General features: G+C 38.3%; 2 protein-coding genes across 6 annotated transcripts in view; one reads left to right on the forward strand and one right to left on the reverse strand.

The window, feature by feature from the left end:
- DMTF1 (cyclin D binding myb like transcription factor 1) overlaps positions 1–17,364 on the forward strand; it is a 43,785-nt gene extending 26,421 nt beyond the window's left edge. For both annotated transcript variants that reach the window (XM_035020480.1, XM_035020481.1), the window contains 11 exons: positions 1,768–1,925; positions 3,044–3,076; positions 3,987–4,096; positions 5,986–6,214; positions 7,406–7,557; positions 8,848–9,057; positions 11,892–11,977; positions 14,131–14,286; positions 14,786–15,160; positions 15,708–15,855; positions 16,033–17,364. In XM_035020480.1, coding sequence (XP_034876371.1) covers positions 1,768–1,925; positions 3,044–3,076; positions 3,987–4,096; positions 5,986–6,214; positions 7,406–7,557; positions 8,848–9,057; positions 11,892–11,977; positions 14,131–14,286; positions 14,786–15,160; positions 15,708–15,855; positions 16,033–16,142 — 1,767 coding nt within the window. In that variant the 3' untranslated portion in view covers positions 16,143–17,364. The remainder of the gene's footprint in view (positions 1–1,767; positions 1,926–3,043; positions 3,077–3,986; positions 4,097–5,985; positions 6,215–7,405; positions 7,558–8,847; positions 9,058–11,891; positions 11,978–14,130; positions 14,287–14,785; positions 15,161–15,707; positions 15,856–16,032) is intronic.
- TMEM243 (transmembrane protein 243) overlaps positions 17,193–22,149 on the reverse strand; it is a 96,168-nt gene continuing 91,211 nt past the window's right edge. For 2 of the 4 annotated variants that reach the window (XM_035020487.1, XM_035020488.1), the window contains 3 exons: positions 20,290–20,340; positions 19,198–19,302; positions 17,193–17,799 (listed from right to left, as the gene is read on the reverse strand). In XM_035020487.1, coding sequence (XP_034876378.1) covers positions 17,677–17,799; positions 19,198–19,302; positions 20,290–20,340 — 279 coding nt within the window. In that variant the 3' untranslated portion in view covers positions 17,193–17,676. Of the gene's footprint in view, positions 17,800–19,197; positions 19,303–20,289; positions 20,341–22,005; positions 22,089–22,149 lie in introns of those variants that run through there. The other 2 variants (XM_035020485.1, XM_035020486.1) reach the window with 2 other exon arrangements.

Raw genomic sequence — 22,149 nt, forward strand, 5'->3', positions numbered from 1 at the left:
GATGGGGTTTCACTATTGGGGTTTTTTTGGTTTCATATGGAAGATCGTTGTCCCAGCATCGCTATGGAATGTTGGTCTTCTCCCAATCTGCAATGTCCATTTTGTCCCAAGTCGAGCTTCCCCAGATTTGTTCCTGTTTTCTGACGTGTTCCTAGGTTCTGTTTGTTGATACTTGCACTAGAATAGATAGCACTGTCTAGAGAAATCAAAGCATCTGATGGGGCAAGTCTCTTTATGAATGTCTTGGCCCTTTTGGGCCCTTTGCTCTTCCATTATAAATTTAGAACCAAGTTGCAGAGAATGGAAGACCGTTGGAATTTTTATTGGGACTGCACTGAATCTGTGCATCAATTTGAGGGTAATTAACATCTTTACAGTATTCCATCTTCCTATAGAGAACATTGTATACCCTCCATTGTAGTGGCTTCCTGTTTAATACCGTTTGGTACTTTGTTTTCCTCCACAAAGGACTTGCATCACTTGCCTAAGATTTAGTCCTGTTGCTTTTAATTATGATGTCACTGTAAATGAGAACTTTTAAACTTTTTTTGATCTTTGTATAGAAATGAAAATGACTTTATATATTGATTTTGTAACCAGTATTTGCTACTCTTAAGTTTCTACATATATAATACCTGTGAATGATTTTTTCTTTTTCAATCTATACTTTTTATATATTTTCTTTTATTAGGTTATCAGCAAATCCAAACTCAATAGGAATATAATCACATATGAATGTTCTATGTTATGAATGTTCTTTCCATATCTATAGCTATTTACATTTTTTCCATAAATTTAATCTTTAATGCTGTAATAATAACAATTTTTTTTTTTTAGTTAACACAAAATTCCTGGAGTAAGCTCACCTTCTGTGTTGATTACTGACCTTCTTACACATTGCTGGTGCTCAATATTTTAGGGACTAGGGGATCTGTGTTACAGAAGGAGCTTGCCTGAAAATTCTTTTCTGAAACTATCCTTGTGTGGTTTTGCTACTGAGGTTATGCTAGCCTCATAAAATGAATGAGGAAGTGTCCCCCCTGTTTTTCTGTACCCTAGAATAGTTTAAAATCAGAATTATGTTTCTCTTGATTGTTTGGTAGGATTTACCTGTAAAGTCATGTGGGCCTGATATTTCCATTGTGAAAAATTATTAATAACTGATTAAATTTTCTTGGTGGTCTGTGCTTATTAGATTTTCTATCTCTTCCTGAGTCTCTTTTGGTAAGTTGACTTTTTCTAGGAGTTTATTCATTTTATTTAAGTTTTCAAATTTATTGCCATAGAATTTTCATAATGTTCAACTCTCTAATCTTTGTAGCATCTCTACTTAGGCCCCATTTTTTCATTTCCAGTATTGTTTTGTCTTTTAGTTTTGCCATAGTTTATCTTTTCATATTTTATTAGTCTTGATGAGTCTTTTCAAAGAACCATTTTTTAGCATTGCTTGTAGTTTGTTATTTATTTGATTCCTGATTCCATTCATTTTGTTCTTACAATTTTCTTCTACTTTCTTTAGATACTAATTTTTTATAATTTTAAAAGGGGTTGACACAACTTGACTTTTTTGCATTTAATAGTTTATTTTTGGAGCATTTAAGTATCACTTTATTATCTCTTCAAACATTTTAAAGTTTATATTTGACTTACTATTTCTCTAAATGCCATTGATGATCCTGAACATAAAAAAACAACTTTTAAAAAGCATAGTATATCCATATGCATTTTATCAGAAATCCCTAAATCAAAGAAATGTAACCCATTTAGGCACGCGGAATAAAAGATGCTACAGAAATCATCTTTGAGATGTCAAAAGACGAAAGAAAAGATTTCTACAGGACTATAGCATGGGGTCTGAACCGGCCTTTGTTTGCAGTTTATAGAAGAGTGCTTCGCATGTATGATGACAGAAACCATGTGGGAAAGTATGAAAACTTGTAATGCTGCATGTTTTCATGTAATTAGGGGAAATATTTAAAGAGCTATCATTTTTTAAATATAGTTATCAGAATTTTAATTGGAGACAGCTATGAATTACTGTTTGCTGTGTTAATATTTTTTTTCTCCAGGTCCATGTTGTAAATACGGAAATCTCATTATAATAAGGCCTCTTAGAAATTAGAATCTCAATCACCTTATATATGTCAGATTTTAGACTTAGCTGTCTTCATCAAAGTCTGCTTTGTAATAAAGTAACATAATAAAAATATAGTGGTTAAAGATTTAGGAAGTTGAAAAAAACCCTCTAAATTCATTGGTAACGTTGTTCCTTTTTTTTTTTTTTTTTTTAATAGTATAGCATTTCCTAGGTTAGTGACTTTATATATATATATAAAACCAGAGTGGAAAATAAATAACTAAATTTCTGAATACAATGCCTAGATTTCTGTTATAGGTAACATTTATGGGAAGGCATCATTTTTTTTTCAATGCAATGATTCTTTGGTGTTACTGACATATTTTTAATTTCTCTTTGGGAATTTTAGGTAGTTATACTATGGCTTATTAGATACTGCTTTAAAAAAGAACATTGCATTGGCTGTATTGAGTATTTGCCATCTAAAGAAAATGAGCCTTTACATTGGAGCAAGAGTATGGCAGATATCCGTGCATGGGTAGGGGAAATGAAGAGAAGTTTTTTAAATTTTTTGGTGCCTTGTGAGAATTTACCATAGATTTGCATTTTGACTCTGGTTTACAATGTCATGCATAGCTATGTTAGAGGGCCTGAAACCAGTTTTGAAATAATGAAAGACTTAAAGCAGAATAGGAGCAAATATGTTTTAAATGTTGAATTTTCCTAGAGAAAGATGTACATTGCTCACTTTTATTATAGCTAAAAGTATTTTTTTTTTTACAAAAAAGTAGAAGAATTAGTTTTAATTTTTAGTAATTTACTTTGAAATTGGTTACTTTTAAAAATATTATCAGTATGCTAAGTGACTTAACATTTGGCTCCCTAAGTGAAATTCTGATTTTTATTAAGGTTTTTTAGCATTCTTTGTTTTAATTGATCTTTTTAAAAATTTCTTTAAATTTCTAGATATACACCTGAAGAAATTGAAAAGCTCAAGGAGTAAGTTTAAAATTTTTTTTCTTTTCCTGAATTCTGATAGTTGGGTTTTAACTTTTTTAATACCTTTGTTTTTTAAACTTTTACTGTGAAAATGTCTAGAGATTTTTAGTAGACTGGTGTAATTTAATCCTGCTATTAAGCATGATTGACCATAAGAAGAACTTTTCAGATCCATACATGCACAGAGTAGCCATGCCCATAAATTTCATCTTCTCCTATAGTGAGTTGCTGAATGAAATGTGTCCTCAGACCACTAATAAGGGTTACAGAAGAGATTAGATGGCCATTCTTGGTGGCCTGAAGACTAAATACTAAATACCAGGAACTTAATACCAGGATCAAAACCAGGGTTGTGCTACATGCTTAGTTTAGAATGGTGACTTAGCAAATGTTTCACTTAATGTCTGGGCAAACTCTACTTTATGAAGGCTATTTCGCAGGAAAAATAATTTTCTTTGTTGAGTAGGGCCATAAAGTATGGGTTAATGGATTGTATGGATCGTGGAAAAAATTGAGGGTTGATCCTCTTTATGATGGTAGCAGCTTGGGAAACTTTTTCAGATGTCTGAGAAGAGCTCGTTAGGAGTACTGAAAAGGGAACAATCTGGGGATTGCCTGGGAGATTGTGTCAGTAACCTGAGGGGAAATTTGGTCTTTTTTGAACACATATCCAAGTTACTTATTTCTTCTCTGACCCAGGAAAAAGGCAATTGCTGCCTGTTTTTTTTTCACCCACAGACAACTGTGGACCCCAAAAAAAGGCCACACTTTCAAACTTTGGCTCTCAAAGTATTGCTGCCCACAACTTCCAAACCAGTCAAATGGGAAGAAGAAGAATGAAGAATAAATGATGAAATTAAAAGGGAGAAAACAGTTGAACCCAATGCTGATTGGCAGACTCTTGTTTTAGGCTCCGGATAAAGCATGGCAATGACTGGGCAACAATAGGGGCGGCGCTAGGAAGAAGCGCGTCTTCCGTCAAAGATCGGTGCCGACTGATGAAGGATACTTGCAACACAGGTACTGTGAGCGCTGCCGATGGGCTGCTCTTGTCTCCATCGGAGCTTCCCGCCCTGTCACATACTGCTTTCTCTTCTCCTCTGGAAAGAAATTTGTCATTCACTTGAGTTCACATTTTATTTTCTTCACGCTTTGTAGGCCCGAGTAATCCTTCATTTTTCTGCTTTTGTGCGAGGTGACATTGTTCACAGGGACACATGTCCTCAGTTTCCGAGGTTTTAGGTATAGCATGTTTCCATTTTGTAGCCATTCAAAACTGCTCCAGTTGGGAAAGTTGTTACTAGGTTTATGTACAGGAAGTAGTTTTAATTTAAGCCCATCTAACTGTTGAGCTTCTGTTAACAACAGCTTATCCACTCATGTTTATAAAAAACTTAAAAAGTTATCTTTCAGTGCTGTGGCTCTGTTTTGCTTATTTCAAACAAGTAAGTATATTTTTCCATAGAAAAGACTTGTCGTTAGTGTTTCAGTCTCTAGTACAGACCACACATGCCTATTTAACTCTTAATGTATACAAATGCACTGATGATACTGTTAAACCTACCCTTTGTGACCAACAACAGTATTGAGGCTCCGGCACTAGCTCTCAGATAACTTTTCTGAACCTCAGTCTCCTCTAAAATGAAGAGTTAGAAGAGGTGATCTGTAACTCTCATATATGAGAAGGGAACTATGATCTCATAGTTCCCTTTTAGCCCTAAAATTCTCTGAAGGAGCCACAATCTGTGCTCAGTCTTTCAATAAGAAAAATAGTTCTCAAGTTAAGCTTCCAGGTTATATATTTTCTTTTTTCACCTCCCTACCCCGCCAAAGTGGAATCAGGAATATTTCCTGCTTAACCATTCATTCCACCAGCCCTGTGACCCACAAGACATTGAGAACATAAATCCCACCAACTCTGTCATTCTGTGGTTAATGACAGCTTAATGAATGAAGCAGGAATAGGAGCTCTAGATTTAGGATTTGACCCCAGAGTTTCATGTAAGGCACTGTGAGTACAGAACCCCTTTTGTTGCCATGCTAAAGTAGAAGAGCAGGACTTTGTCTTGAATATATGGTATCCAGAACTGTGCCTAGAACATAATAGAAGTTCAATAAATATTTGTTGAATGAATGAGTCCCTGATGCAAGCACACAACTCTTGAAATTTTCTAGACATTTTTAGCTACTAGTAACAAAATGGAAACAGAAGTAGAAGGAGTAAAAAAAAAATGTTTTTCTGCTCAAGTTCCTTAAGAAAAGACCAAGAGGATCATTTGGTGTCATTACTGGTTTATGGCTTTAGGAAAACCTGGAGTAAAATCATGTGTGAATACCAGTCTCAGATTTCTGTTTTATCACAATATCTTAGAGTTGGGATAGTGGGGAAAGGAGATGGTATAAACCTAGTTTCCATTTTTACTTAAGTGGGTAGGAGCCCATAGGAGTTACTCCACTTGTCTCATCATTCATTCCTCTGATGAAGGATCTCTATTGAGCTTACTCAACTTCTGCACAGCAGGGAATTTTAGGCAAGACTAAGGAAAAATTGTGATTGTAAGTTTCTGTGTCCATGTCGCCTCCATGAAGCTCTTCCCACTTAGGATTAGTGCATCTTGACAGCGTATAATTTTTTCTAGGTATGTATTGCGTAGTTTTTCTTTCCATAAGGAGTCAGTCAGTATTTTCTAGTAGGATTCTATATTTTCTTTTGTATCAAGAACCTTACTGGGCTAGTCAGGTGCAACCGTCTTAGTAGATACGTGCAGATTCCCGCCCCAGGGTCGTTCAGAAATAACTTGGTGCTGCTGCGTACTTCCATCAGTCCTTGGAAATACAGGGCTGTATCTGATTTGCAAAAAAAAGAGAAGAAGGTAGCAGTAGTGGTCTAGATGATTTCCTTCTTTCAGGGAAGTGGACGGAAGAAGAGGAGAAGAGACTTGCAGAGGTGGTTCATGAATTGACAAGCACTGAGCCAGGTGACATAGTGACACAGGGCGTGTCATGGGCAGCTGTGGCAGAGCGAGTCGGGACCCGCTCAGAAAAGCAGTGTCGTTCTAAATGGCTCAACTACCTGAACTGGAAACAGAGTGGAGGTACTGAATGGACCAAGGAAGATGAAATCAATCTCATCCTCAGGTTTGTGTCGTAAGTCCTTTAATAACAAAAGCTGCTTAATAGCTATAGTTGTCTTGACTGGTATTTCCTCTTTTGGTTTCCCTAGATGCCTAATGTCTGAAAAGCATCCTTTCCATAGAGAAAGGATCCATGGAGGATCTTTCAGATCCTATGCATTTCATATTGAGCTCTTTTTTTTTTGTTTTGTGTTTGTTCCTTTTTAGAGGATTTAGTGCTCGTGCAAAGTACCAGATTGAAGGCGTGGAGACTGAAGTCCTCTCTCTGTCCACAGAACAGGTACGGCACAGACAGTGGCCCTGCAGCTTGCCACTGTCCCACCAATGTGCCTCAGTGCTAGCAGAGGGGCTCCATGTGCAGGGGAAGAGGGCTCTTCAGTCTCCATGCCCTTCAATCTTGGGCTCCTGTGCTAAGATTGCCAAGAAGGGGGCCCAATCTGCAGTTACCCCACACCTTCCCACTGGCCCCAGTCACGCACTTCCATTTTTTTTTTTAAGGTAGTCGGTATAACCATTAAGACTCAGTGATTCAAGTGGGCAAAAATACCAACAAGAAAATGTTTGAGACACTGAAGTAATAAAAGCTACTCCCTCCTGAAAATCAAAATCGTCATGACAGTTGAAGCTAGAAAACAAACAGACCATTCATACCCCAAATTGAGTGGTACTATCATGTTGATGGTTTTTGTTTTGGTTGCTGCTGGAGTATTCTGTCTTTCTAGCATTTTATTTTGGGTTTTGTTTTTAATATACTTCTTTCAACCGGTCATCTGCAAATAGCTCATTTCTCAACATTTTTATTACAGATATGGAAAAGCTCAGATCTAGGAAGTAACTTGCTATGACACACTCTAAAACATGGCAGAACACTATATAACTAACCCTGTCCTTACCCTCTTCTAACGTTTAGCTACTCCCTTGCCTTTACAGTGCTTCATCTGCTTCTGACTGTTTACGGTCTGGCCCCTTGCTTGTACCATTAACAGAAGGCTTTTGCCAGTGCTCAGTCATAGCTCTCAGCTCTGGGAGCAGTTCTGCACCCTTGAAATTCTTTCCCATGCAATTAACAGTAGCTTTTCCGTGACCAAAGCTGCTGTCCCCTTTATTGCCGGTGCCATCATGTGTAGTCAGAGGAGGGTTCTTCCAGAGAAATCCATTAACAGGTTCTAACAGACGTTTGTTTTGTAACCTGTAGGATAGCAGAGCTTGATGTAGCTGATGAAAATGACATCAACTGGGATCTGTTAGCGGAGGGATGGAGCAGTGTCCGTTCACCACAATGGCTTCGAAGTAAATGGTGGACCATCAAAAGGCAAATTGCAAATCATAAGGATGTTTCATTCCCTGGTAATGTATTATTTGCTTCTTAAGTCCTTCCCTTGTCTTACCAGATATTTACTCCTCAGAACTTAGAGGTCAGAAATTCTTTGCCTCAGCTAAAGAGATACGAATCTTAGTAGATCTTCACTTAAATATCTCCTCTGTTTCTTTGGGTAACTGTCTTTTCTTCCCTTGAGGAGTTGATGTGATGTGTAATTCTCAAAGCACCTAAGACAAAAATATACACGTTTATACACATTCTTGTTCTCATATCAACTGAAGAAGAAAACGATTTTACATATCGTGTACCAAAATGAATTTCTGAAAACTTAGGTTTAAATCAACTTTTATGTGCTGAATAATTTCACGTATTTTAACTGGGTTTGTCATTTAGAGATTGTCTTTGGTGGTTTTATAGTATAAAGACCATAAATCTATAATTCATTTATTACATAAATCTAGAGATCTTAAGCTGGGTTTGCTTAACCGTGAGGCATAGAGCCTGCTTTACACCGAGGTGCAAAACTCCGTTGTACGGTCCATGTAATTAGGGCAGTCAAATTCATTCCCCTTAGCGTGGCGCTCCAACTTCCATTTTTCCCACGGAAAATTAAATGCTGAAGAACTTTGGCTTGATGAAAATAAGAGTTTTTAAAAATTAAGTACATAGTCACAGATTTATAAAGCTAATGTTAAAACCGGAAGAGTGAATGCATACTCATGTGACATGAACCCACCCAGATTGCAGTTATCACCTGAGAGTATTGATAGCTTATCATGAATAGTGGAATGGGGCAAGTCTGGATTTGACTTCCCTGCACAAGAATTCAAGGTGGTTGCATATTACTGTTTGGAAAAAATGAGCTGCTACTCTGGAGTTGTGAGTTAAACTAAAACAGTCAGGTGTCCTTGAGTACTGGTGGTGTGGAGGAGAAGTACACTATTCACTTAAGGAAATAAGCTACTTTGCATTAACAATATTCTTCCTAAATAGTAAGAATTTTATCCTGAAGCCCTAGGACATAGCGAAGGTTTTATTTTCATGTTCCTCACAATGGCTATTTTTTTAATGTATCTTAGGTGGCAAGAATAACATGTTAGGAATTTTTTAAATTTCTTGTGATGGATAATGTTTCCAAAAATTTCCAGACAGGTTGTAGCTTTAAAATATTTTTATTGTTATTTTGCTGAGCTCTCACATGCAGTGTACAATTATTTATTCCAAATACTTTCCCTCCTTACCCCCACCTCCCTTGCTGCTTAGATGGTGGTCTGTCGGAGAATCAATGTTCTTTTTGTCTACCCATCTCCCTTCAGTCTTAATAAAAGGTCTTAAACAGTTACATGAGAATCAAAAAAACAACCCAACGCTTTTGGAGAATAAATCAGGATCTGGAGTTCCAAACAGTAATTCCAATTCCAGTGTACAGCATGTTCAGATCAGAGTCGCCCGCTTGGAAGACAGTACAGCCATCTCTCCAAGCCCCATGACAGCCTTGCAGATTCCAGTCCAGATCACCCATGTCTGTAAGTGTTTATTGGAGACTCCTTGCTATTGGACCTGTATGATTTAGTAATGGCTCTAACACCTTTCATTCTTCTAGAATGTTGGCAGGAATTTGTGCAAATTGACAGAGGCACTCTAAGGCATTTTACAATTGAGCAAAATAGAGTTCCTAAGGTGGCACATCATTTGTAGCAATTCACCAGAGACACAGATTGGGGGTGGATTTGAAGTCGTGTGTAGAAGAAATGAGTTTGGTGAGATTGAAGAGTTTCTTCAGCAAGTAAAGAGCCAGTTTCCTGTGGGAACTCTTTTGTTTATCCTTTTTTTTTTCCTTTGCCTCTGATATTTTTTGTGTTTAATGAGATTTTGAGACCTGAACAATTGTTACAGGGAGAGGAAATTATTTCCTGTAATCTAAGCCAAGTTGATAGTTCTTTTTTCCCATGGTAGAGTAACAAAAGGAAGGAGAATAAAATTCTCAGAACCAGATGATTCTTCAGTTTTTTCTCATTTCTTTTGTCTACCTAAATGCTACGCCTATGGAAAGGTCATTACCAAGAGTATACCAGTTGCTGTGTTATTCTCAATCGGGATTATTGGCATTTTGAGTGAGATAATTCATTGTTGGCAGGGCTGTCCTACACATTGCAGGATGCTCAGTGTCCCTTGCAATAGTACTTCCTAATTACTATGGCAAATAAAAACGTCTAAGGATTTTCATCTTTTTGAGAATCACTGGGCTATTGGTTGTGGTGACACTATATATATCCATATATCCAGTGACTATCAAAATTACCTTGGAGACCTTTAAACTAATCATGCCTGTCTTAAAATTCTTATTTAAGTTTGGGTATTTGCTTTAGCTTTCTACCAATGTGATAATGCATGAAGAATTTTTCTTTAGCCCTCTGCTTATTTAACTTTATAGCCTGAAGAATTACAAAGCAACTGAAATTACTGGTCCGCCATAAATATGAGAGCTGTTGGTTATAGATTGTGCACAGAGATTGTTAGAACTCTCCTTGGCTTTTGTGGTGACTATACTTACTGGGAATGTAGACATTTTAGATTTGGTACCTTAATTTTCACAGGATGGCTTTTTTAAAATATGTAGAATAATTGTATTTCTTCCAGCAAGAAATGTTGGTAAGAGTTTTATTTTTTTTTTTTTAAAGATTTTATTTATTTATTTGAGAGAATGAGAGAGAGAGCACATGAGAGGGGGGAGGGTCAGAGGGAGAAGCAGACTCCCTGCTGAGCAGGGAGCCCGATGCGGGACTCGATCCCGGGACTCCAGGATCATGGCCTGAGCCGAAGGCAGTCGCTTAACCAACTGAGCCACCCAGGCGCCCAAGAGTTTTATACCATATCAGTTATTCTTTGCATTCAGGCTAAAATCTCATGATTGTTTCTTCCTTTATGTTAGGAGTCAGAGACTAGCAAACTTTAAAGCCAGAATAGTAAATATAAACATGTTAGACTTAGCAGCCCACATAAGTCTTTGTGGAATTTTCTGGTTTTTAAACAGTCCTTTAAAAATGTAAAAACCATTCTTAGTCTTGAGCCACATTTGTCCCTGCCCATGGTTTGCTTACCCATGATGAAGGTTATTTATCTGGAATCACTTTAAATTATTCTAGGTATGATCTTAAGATTCCATCAAATAAAGAAATAGTAACATGAATCAGATGCATTTCTTTTGAAAGGTGTCTCATTTCTTTTCCAACAGAGAAGTATTTTAGTTGGAATAAACACTACACATTACAAGATGATTCCAAATCCTTTTTCACATGGATTTAACTAGAGGTGCAATTGAAAGCACCAAGAGATCCACATTTCATCTAGTCTTAATTCCTTATAACCTTGATCAAGTGTAACCAACACTGCTCAAGTCTAAAGCCTCAACTGACACACCTATAAAGAGATTATATACTGTGTGATCTCTAAAGCACTGTTCAGTCTCCCAAATGTGTTCTTCTGGGCTGGGTGGAGCAAGATGGCGGAGGAATAGGAGACCTAGATTTCATCTGGTCGCAGGAATTCAGCTGGATAGGGATCAAACCATTCTGAACACCTACGAACCCAGATGTGTTCTTCTGAAATAACGTTTTTTTTTTTTTTAGAGATTTAAGAGAGAAAGAGCACAAACTCGGGGTGGGGGGCAGTTGCGCAGAGGGCAGACTCCCCACTGAGCGGGGAACCCGACATGGGGCTCAATCCCAGGACCCTGGGATCATGGCCTGAGCTGAAGGCAGACGCTTAACTGACTGAGCCACCCAGGCACCCCTGAAATACTACTATCTTATATTTCATGTTTGTGGTTCCTCCCAACAACTACGTGAGGTAGGCAGGACACATAGTCTCTGAACACGAGTAGGTTCAAAGCAAGCTATTTGCTCGGGAGTGCTGCTGCTGGAACAGAAGCCTGGTTTTGGGGGACTAACGTTCCAGGAATCCATACTGCTTATCAGATTGTCCAGGAAAATTTATTTTTTACCAAGTTCCTGTTGACTTGTTAGTCTTAGGGTATTCCTCTTACTTCTAGAACTATTTTGTGATCTCTACCAAGGCTTAGCAGATACTGTCTCTGTAACAGTCAGCTCTGCCCTTAAAGTACAGAAGCAACTGTGGAGAATAAATAGGTGTGGCCGTGTTCCTATAAATACTTTTTACAAACACTGGTAGTGGGCCGGATTTGGATATGAGCCACAGTTTGCTAACCACTAACCTGTGCCATCCCAGGTAAATCTGTTCGATTCCTTCTTGTAAGAAATTTAAATGACTTCAGGTTTCCAGGCAAATTACTCACTATGAGACTACGTGTTTTATTTTGTTGTCCTTGTTCCTACCACAGCTTCAACAGAGTCCCCTGCTGCTACTGTTGACTCGGAAACAATAACACTAAACAGTGGAACACTACAGGCATTTGAGATTCTTCCAGTGAGTAACACTTCACAAAACAGAACTTGGCATTTTATGCGTAAGAAAAATCACTGGTTTTAGCACTGTTACGATATAAACAAATGAAATAAAAACATGATTGGCATTCAGTGCAGCTGTCCATGTTTTTGAGGCCAGATCGTTAAACGAGGACATAAATCAGACTTCCACTTTTTCTTCATCTGTAGAGGTTTAAACCAGTAACGTGCTTTTACATATGAACGTGACAGGGCTTAATGAGGAGGGTGCATGCTATGGGTTTGTATTGAGTCATAAACAAATGCTATCCATAACCAAAAAGTTCATTGCACTGGCCCCTGGGGATACAGAATTTAAAAGTCCCAGTCCTAAATGGTGTAGCCACTTTACGGAAGAACCTTGCAGTTCTTCTAAAGGTGAAACGGTATAGTTAACATCTGAGCCATCAATTCTGAATAATTCATTCATTCAGCAGTAAAAAAGAACAAAGTACTAATACATGCTCCAAGGGTGAACCTTGAAAATGTTATGCTAAGTGAAACTAGCCACAAAATACCATAGAGTGTTTGATTCCCGTTTATTTGAAGGGTCTAAAATAGGCAACTCTGTAGAGACAAAAAGATTAATGGTTGCCTATGCTAAGAGGTTTTGGGGGAGCTAAGGACCAAGATGGCTAATTTGAATGGGGTTTCTTTTGGCTGAAGTAGGGTAACTTTTTAAGTCTCCATTCTTACCCTGTTTTCTAAAATGGATAATACCCAGAATTAGCTCATTTTTCAGGAAGAAAATATAAAGTAGGTTTTATTTAAATTCTGTCAAGCTTTATTTGCTGTGAAAAACATAGGGCTATTAGGGCAAAAGTTTATCCTCTGCACAGTCAAATCTCATGAGGATAGTCAACATGGCTAAAGGTTCTCTTTTAGAACAACTTTGGAACCTCTACTAGCAATTTATTTAACCTAAGCTTCCACTTCCCAATTCTGTGGTCTCGAAAATAGGGATGTGTAATATAACCCTTTGTCACAGGTTGAAAACTTTTTTTTTTGGCCACCTCCTCTCTGCCCCCTGGCCAAATAATATACATACATATATTTAGAGTATGTGTTCAGGTTTTTACTTATTTGGGTCACAGATATTTAGACTTCTGTCCTAATTTATTAATAAAAGATGATATTGCCTCAGCTTCAAAAAATCATGAACATTACAGGAACTTAAATAAAATGCATATATTTAATACATGAAGTATTTGTCTGACCACATCTAATTTACTAATTATAAATTGTAAATGATCAGCTTTTATTTCTCTGGAGGGAGGAAAGAAATCGAGTCCTACTTGAGTCCTACTGTGTGCCAGGCACCATTTTGTAATAATCTGTAATGCCCACAACCCCTTCCCTGAGGTAGTTATTATGCCTGCTTTAGCAATAAGGAAACTTACTTTCATTGAGCTAGTACCAGGAGAGCTATTATAACTTCAGTACACAAGACCACAGGCTCTAGGACTTCAACATCACCCTCTAAGTGTAAATACTTTCCCTGTGGGAGAAAAGGATAAACCGAACTCAAATTATCAAGCATAGAAGTTGAATAGTTTTGGGACAGTTCTGTGAAACCTATCACGATAAACTTACTATTAGTTAACCAGCTTTTCAAAGTTACTCTTTTTCATTCAGAACACTGATCACGATCTCTGTACATTTCGCCTTAGTATAAAAAATAGTTCCTAAAATTATACTATGGAAAAAATCTGTTCAAGTAAACTCTGTAGTGCCTTTTCAAAAATGTGAAACTTTTAAAAAGTGGGGAGAGTGCCAATTCTTTACATGCTAGACAGACCGTGAAGGAAGACGGTGTGCGGGTTACCGCACTGGACACAGTGGCTTATGCTACCGTGTCTTGGTGCCTTGAAATAAATGGCTAAGACCAGACCATAGAAATACATGGGAGTGAAGAGCAGGATCAAGGTTCTCTGTTAAACCTCCAAGACAAGTGTAAGGACGTAGGACAAGTCAGTATTATACCCTTCATTTTGTTACTTGAGGGCACCTTCAGGATCGGGAAGCACATTTGTGGCTAGTAAATTAAAGACTCCATTTCAGATATAAAGCTAGACTTAAGTAAGCTTATTTACTCAGTCTCTTGCACCTATGTTGATCTTAATTTTTTTGCTTCAGTCTTTCCATTTACAGCCCACTGGCACTCCAGGCACCTACCTGCTTCAGACAAGCTCAAGCCAAGGCCTTCCCCTCACTCTGACGGCTAGTCCCACAGTAACCCTGACGACTGCCGCACCTGCTTCTCCTGAACAGATCATTGTTCACGCTTTATCCGTATGTTCCATCAGTTCCTTGATTTTTCTGGTTTCTGTAGAGAAGACTGGCTGATAAGTGTCACCAGAAGCTTTTTGTTTTTAATACTATGAGAGAACCCATGTGCCTTCAATAATAACAGTAGGTCTAAGGGAGAAATGGATTATGTAGTCTAAGTATTGGAGTACCTGTTAGGGACCAGGATTAAGTGATACTAAGTTTAAGAGCCAGAACTAATAGAGTCCACTTATTAAGCAATTTTTCCTACTGCTGTTGTCTTAGGAGCATAGTTTTACACCATTACTCTGCCTTTACTGGGGTATAACCTTTGCCCCTGTGTGTCTCCTTACAGGAGATGGAATGATGGGGGGGCGGTGCTAGACCACTGCAGTTCCAGAGGTGAGAGGGCAGGGTTGGGGACAGGCAGGTGCCACCTGTAAATGGTAGTTGTCGCCTATAACTGAAGTCTGGTTGGGACTTTCTCATTTTGCCACTGATCATTTCCTTTGACATTTTATAGCCAGAACATTTGTTAAACACAAGTGACAACGTCACGGTGCAGTGTCACACACCACGCGTCATCATTCAGACTGTTGCCACAGAAGACATCACTTCTTCCATATCCCAAGCAGAACTGACAGTAGACAGTGATATTCACTCATCTGATTTTCCTGAGCCTCCAGATGCCCTAGAAGCAGACACTTTCCCAGATGAAATTCATCAGCCTAAGATTACTGTAGAGCCATCATTTAATGATGCTCATGTATCCAAATTCAGTGACCAAAATAGCACAGAACTGATGAATAGTGTTATGGTCAGAGCGGAAGGAATCTCTGACACCGACCTTAAACAAGAGGAGTCATCTTCTCCTTTAGCCCGTGCTTATGTTACTGAGGTAAGTTGCAATTAAGGGAACAGCCTCTGGGTTCTTGCCTTGAGCCTTAAACCTTCATTTTGGAAAAAGCCTAGCAATAATTTATGGGGGGGAGGGGGTCCTCCACCAACTTCCCTTTTTCTCAGGACACAAAATCAAATGCAAACTGTACCTGCGACCTCACAAGATGAGACAGCAGTGTGTTGCTCAGCCTTAGCACCGAAACTTTTCCCCCTGTACCCTTCCAATAGATTGAGATTTGTTTGTTGGGACCTATGGAACCATTTTTCAGGAGAGTGGTTAGTAGTAGGTCTTTGTGGTACAGCTTAGCAACCTTACTTACCCCAGTGTAACAGCGCTGTTTTTTCTACGTTCAGGGGACCTAGAACTGAATTCCTTTTAAGTTCTGTTTTGTCCATTTTTATGCTTTAATTTTCTTTTCTTTATAAAATGGGATAATGTTTGACTGTAAAGTCCTTTTAAACCTAAACGTGTTTGGGAGCTTAAGGAAAACTAAGATATAGGAGTCAGAATGTCTTTTTTTTTTTTTTTAATTGCTACCGTTTAGGATCTAGAGTCTCCTACCATAGAAGAACAAGTTGATCAAACAGCCATTGATGATGAAACCATACTTATCGTTCCTTCACCACATGGCTTTATCCAGGCATCTGATGTTATAGATACTGAATCTGTCTTGCCTTTGACAACACTAACAGGTACTGTGATACAACTCCATCATGTGCCTGATAAATCTTAAGGGGAACATCAGGCTACTTGATCCAACAGTAGTCATCTTGTTAAGATTTTGCACTTTGGTCGAGTACTTACTATACCTTCTTGACATGGATTAGAGTACATACATGTAAACTTACTTAACACTTAACTCATTACAGATCCCATACTCCAACATCATCGAGAAGAATCAAATATCATTGGATCATCTTTGGGCAGTCCTGTTTCAGAAGACTCAAAGGATGTTGAGGATTTGGTCAACTGTCATTAGGTAATTCTTAAGAGACAGGTAGCTTAGGCAGAGAAGCCACACTGTTAATTACAACATCTCCAAAGAAATAGGAGCAACTCCCAAGAGGCTTAATTTACCATTCCTTTGGCTTTTAAATAACTACAGTGCTTAAGCCACATACATGTTGCTGCTATGACTATTTACCTCCTTTAAATATACCATCTGAGGTCAGTCTTAGGACAGTGTGTAGATGAACTGAGTATGGAGGTCTTAACTGCGTAGATCCCTGTGATTGGTGTTAATTGTCAGCAGGGAATTTCATTCACTTTCAGCTACTGAGAAAAGTTTACAATCACCAAAGCTTATCTACTTCGTTTTACAAAGCAGTCATACTCATCTCTAAAGATCGGACATGGCTCTATCCAGTCTCAAGTAGGCCTGTTCGTATTTCGGAGACATCCCATCAACATGGTGTAGAGCTTACCAGTGACGCTCAGAAATGTCACGTACCCTTAGTTTGAAAGGTGCCCAGCATCCCATACAGAGACCTAGGAGGGCACTGTGTGGCCATGACTATTGGTTTACCCATTGCTGGCAGTGGGAGCTGATTCAGGCTGGGTACACAAAGAAGCATTATAAGAATTAAGAATATTCACTACAGGTTTTTTATTACTTATAAAGGGAATATGGAAGAGAATAGCAACACAGCTCACCAGAAGCTAGAGTCTTCACCCCTTCAGAACCCACTGTTGTCAGTTTACAAAGTTAGCACTTTGAAGTAAAATTAAATGGGAAGGAAGTACGGTTGCCTACCCTATACTCCGACTCTCACATGTTTTGCTATACAAATTACCCAGGAAATCGTTGAGGAAGGTATGAGTCTGCCCTTCACTTTAGTGCATCAGCTGGTGGGGTGTGACATAACTTCTCCCTCTCAGGCAATTTAAAAAAACAAAATTTGCTTCTGTTATAAAAGGAAAGAAATCAAGAGTCATTCATGTATTTACAGAGAAGGTGAAGCCAAAATTAGCCTCTAGGGCTTTAATGAACATGACCCCTATAAAAAAGTCACAAAAAAAAAAAAAAACCTTGTATAAATTATTTTATTTATTATTGTAATTAGATCTTCACAATCAAAGTTGTCTTTTCACCGTCTGTGTTTTGTTAATGTGAAATTGTAGTTATAAGCAAAAGTTGGTTGCCTAGGGAACAATAATTGTATATTCAGTTTAACAGAAATAAAAGAATATTTGTCTTAAAATGCAAGATTGTTACATAGCCTTTCGCCATGCACTTACATTATAAAAAGTCTAATTTCAAAAGTGAAAATTGCTTGTGCCCTTTGAGCTTTAAGGGTTGGAATGTTTAGGTGCAACACCACCTCCTTAAAGAAAAAGCAAAGCAATCTAGGCTATGTCTCCCCTGCAAGAGGGAATTTTAGATTTACAATTAACATGAAAATCATGTATCAGACTTGTGCAGGAGATTCTTCAGCATAGCTTACCCGGCTCTGACTCAACAGTCCTAATGTATAGCTTTGAAGAGACCTGGTAAGTATTTCTCCTTTGCAGCCTCACCTCCCCACGTCATGGAAGTACAGGTTCGCACATATACATAACATGATGATAGAAAATAAGATATAGTAAATTAGGTTTCTAAATTTCGGTTCTAAGTCTCCTTGTCGATACCAGTAGATCTAAAAGAAGAAGAATTAAATAAGAGTTTTAAGTAATAGCCACTAGGCCTGGCATGAAAATTTTTCAATACAACTGATTCTTTTTCAACTGTGACCAATTTCATCCATATATACTTTCCCCCACTGAGACAGTCTTTACGTTAGTATACATTTCTGAAACCAATGTGGCCAGAATGTAATTTTTCTCTTTATAATTCTAGTAATGCCAAATTTCCACATCCAAGATCATACTTTTTCCTGCTTTCTCAGCTACCTTTTTTCTGTTCAAACCAGTAGTCATTCAATCACTGACAAGCCATCCAAGAATGTATACCTTGTAGGGTGGTTTTAAATGTATTTGAGTAAAAAGGTACAAGTCTCTTAGGTACTGGAAGGGATGACAACTTTTAAATTCTTACTAACTAGAGTCAGCTGTAGTCTTACTGAGAAAAGTTTACAATCACCAAAGCTTATCTACTTCGTTTTACAAAGCAGTCATACTCATCTCTATTATTTTAATTAGATCTTTTTTTTTATACATTTTTATACATAAGTTTTTATACAAAACTAGGTCATGTTAGTCACTCCTGGCTTTAGGCTGGGAGTGCGAAGAGCCATCTCTGGTAGTTTTGTTCCAAAGACTCCAGAAGTAGATGGGCTAACTCTTCCTCAGAGCAAAGGAGTAGAGCGGAATAAATTAATGAGATAAGCACATTACAGTGGTGATTTAAGCCCTGTGTGAGTCAAAACTACTGCTTTTAAGGGTTTATAGTTTTGGTTCTATCTCTCCTCAAGGGAAATAAAACAACAGCCAAGTAATTAATGACCAAACAATTGGCAAATATCTAAGTGAGGATCTATCACCGTCTTCGTTTATGTAAAGGAAAAGCATCTTTATGGTAAATAGTTGTACATTCTTGTGACAAGGATATAGCTGTAGCTTAAGATTTCCCAAGAGGTTCTTGGTGTTAATTACTTTCATTTGGGGAGATAAGCACAGAGATTAAAATAGACTAATTCTGTAATTAGAAGTAAATCCAGAATGTTGTATCTCTTCCCTTTAGAGCAGTAATGGCATTTGCCAAATCCTGCTGGGCCTGTAGGCAGTCCTTGAAGGAAGATGTATTAGGTAAATTAAACTAAAGCTTTGGCCACCCAAGTCTTAACTCTTTTTCCCCCTCCCCACTTTTTTTTTTTTTAAAGCTTTCAAAGGTTCCTTTTAGAATTAACAACTCCTGATTCCAGAAACAAAAAATCTGCCAATTAATATTCAGACTTCTGACATCCTTTGCATTGAGGTGGGGACGGGTAACTAGACATACCCTTTCTTACAGACCCAAGGCTGGGAATCTGTCCTACGTATACACTGCAACCTTCAGCCCTCCAGGATACTCAATTTAAATTCTAAATAGTACTCACAAGTATGCAGGCAGTAATACTACTCAAAGAGATGCAGACAGCAAAAAATATATTCAAAGGTTTTGGAGGTAGTTGAGGGAAAACAAAAGCACTGATCAGCGTTACCTGTATGAAAAGAAATTGTGTCAGGCCTTGGTTAGACTGGAGTTTAAGCAATGTCCTATTATAAAACACTTCACATTGTAAAATAGTATCTACCACCAGGTTTGCCTTCTGGAATGTTAGTATTTGTAAATCTGTTCCAGTATGTTACTTCTTTTAGTACTTCCTTTTCCTATCCTTTTCCTCCACTATGAAAGGAGACAAAACATCATAGCTCATAAAACTAGCTAAGCTCAAAATAACCCCTTGACAAAAAGAAAGCATTTAAACCTCATTCCCAGGATTAAGGATTACACTGGGAAAAGTTCTAACCTTTGTTACGTTATTTTGCATACGCCAACAAAAATTAAAACCAAAACGGTTTTTGAACATTTTGGGAAATACTGAGCTAGGTTTCTAATACATTGGAGTTCTGTTTCTATCACAAATAAAGCATTATACTCATTCTTTTTATTAAGAGGTCAATGAAACTTCACTAAAATTCTCTTTGATTTAATGAAATGTGATATAAAAATGCCCTTTTTAGACTATGGGAACTATAGCTATATTTTACAGCAGAAGTACCAAGCTACATTATACAAGATAAAGAATAAGGACCAAATAATCTTTAAAGGATAACGAGTGTGCTTTTAGGAACAAAATAAACTTAAGGGATTAGCAGGAAAGGGGAGTTGTGGGTCATATACAGAGGGGAATTGCTGGTGCCACTGACGAGTTACAAATTTAACAAAACACAGAAACATGGCAGACTCAGAAATAACTACTTACTTGACGTGGGCTATTTCATATACTCAACTGGGGGGTATTCCTGTTGTCAGCTGCAGTTCAAGCGGTAATAAAACTGAATACTAGACTATGACTAGAATACTCCACAGATTCATGTACTGGCCTCTTGTATTTTTTCTGAGTGTTCAACTGAACCACAATATTGACGCTTTCAAAAAAACTTTGGCGAAGAGCCTGGGTAAGACACAAAATAAACATACTTACTAGAATCAATAAGGATGTTAAGCTGCCAACAACTAAATTGATGATTCGATCCTGAAAGAGAAAAGAGTTCTTGAGCTCTATGATAGGTCCACGTCACTTTCAGAAAGGTACAATTCTAGCCACTGCGGTGATGGCGAATTAAGAAATGAAGGTCCTGCCCCTCTCTGAGCTTTACACACACATACGTAAGTGCCAGAAAGGCCAAGTGTACTGAGCCACCAGGGTGGAGAAGGTACTTTGGGAAGACACAGACCACTAATGAAAAAAGGTTTTCTGAAAGGACACGATGCTTTTACACTATATAGTCTTTTGAAGACTGGGAGGGACTGAATGGGGAAAGGATGCTTATAAATATTCCCTGTGCTGCTGGGAACAGTTTGAACAGAAGCAAAGGGACAAGGGCACTCGCATGGCCAGCCAGCCCAGGGCCTTGGTGACAAATATCAGGAACCAGACTGTAGAGGACTTTGAGTGCCATGAGTTTGGGCCTGCTTGTGTTACAGCTTAGGTGTCCTTGCCTAACGTAATTTAGAAGTAGAGGCTACTGCTGGAAGGGATCACACAATGCCAGGGCTGGAGGCAATCTCACACCATCTAGGCCAGTGCTTTTCCAACTTAATAGCAAAAGCCTTTAGTAACAAAATAATCATGTGACTGAATGCCGAGCCTGGGGTCCTACCCACTGCTGAGCCTTCTTGTCATTCCCATCCCCACTCCAGCCAATTCCACAGAAAGGTTTGGAAAACGTCTCATCTAATTCAATCCTTTTATTATAGATTAAGATAAATTTAGGTCCAGTGAGTATGGTTAAATTATTTGTCTAAAGCCCTACAGCAAGTGTGAAGCAACTTTTTAACAGGATTCCCAAATCAAGGTCACTGGTTAGATAAAGCTTCAGCTATAGGGACTCAAGTATTTTATATATATAAAACTAATATAATGTTAGTAATACGTAATACACGTGTAATATGTAGATTTGGTTGAGCTTACAGAACAGGGTCATGATAAACACTAAAGGCCACTGAGAATACCAAGTAGTCTTATTACTGAGAAGTCAAAACAAATCCGTAGTCTTAAAAGATTTTCGGTAGCATCTGAGCAGGAACAGCAGGCTATGGAACATGAGTAGGCAATAAACAAACGCTCACAGATCGAAGGGCACAGGAAGGAACAAGCAGAGCAGCAACTAAACACCCACTTCCAAGGTGTCTACATTTAAAGCTGAGAACCCAAAGATAAGAGGCAAGCCAAGCCCAGAGGAACAGTGAAGGAAAGCCAAGTATTAAATTGGGTGTGTTTGACCTAACCAAGGACAAACCCCTCTCTCCAGACCAAGGCCACTGCAATTCACATGTTATAGAGGACAAAGGTGACAACTCCAGCCACACCCTTACTAACCTAGAAGGACTCAGAACCAACTTTTCACCACCTTAGCTACAGAAGCCTGCCCGGCAACACCCAGAGTCTGAAATTACAACCATTTGTGGGCAAAGAGACCCAGGGGCAAATCACCGATCACTGGTCACTGGTCACTGGTGTCCACACACAAAACAAATGTGTGTCTCAACCTAAGTTGCACAGTCTCTTAATGGGAGTCCCACTGTTTTTACCTTGTGGAAAAAGTTTAACTTAGAGTATCTGCTCTCGTCTCTTTAAGAGTTCCGGGGATTTGCAGAAGTTTACGAAGGTCTGCATACCTCACAACAGCTCTCTTACCCATAGAAAGAAGACAGTGAAGAGGTTCAGGTGAGGGAGCCAAGCAGAATCACTTATCTCCAAACAGCACAGCCAGATGCCAACTAGGATCAGAGCAGGAGAAAAAGTAATCATAGTGAAGGGATAGTAACTATGCCAAGAGCT

The sequence above is a fragment of the Mirounga leonina genome, unplaced genomic scaffold, assembly GCF_011800145.1.
Source record: "Mirounga leonina isolate KUSES-001 unplaced genomic scaffold, KU_Mleo_1.0 Mir_174, whole genome shotgun sequence".
Taxonomy (NCBI): Eukaryota; Metazoa; Chordata; class Mammalia; order Carnivora; family Phocidae; genus Mirounga; species Mirounga leonina.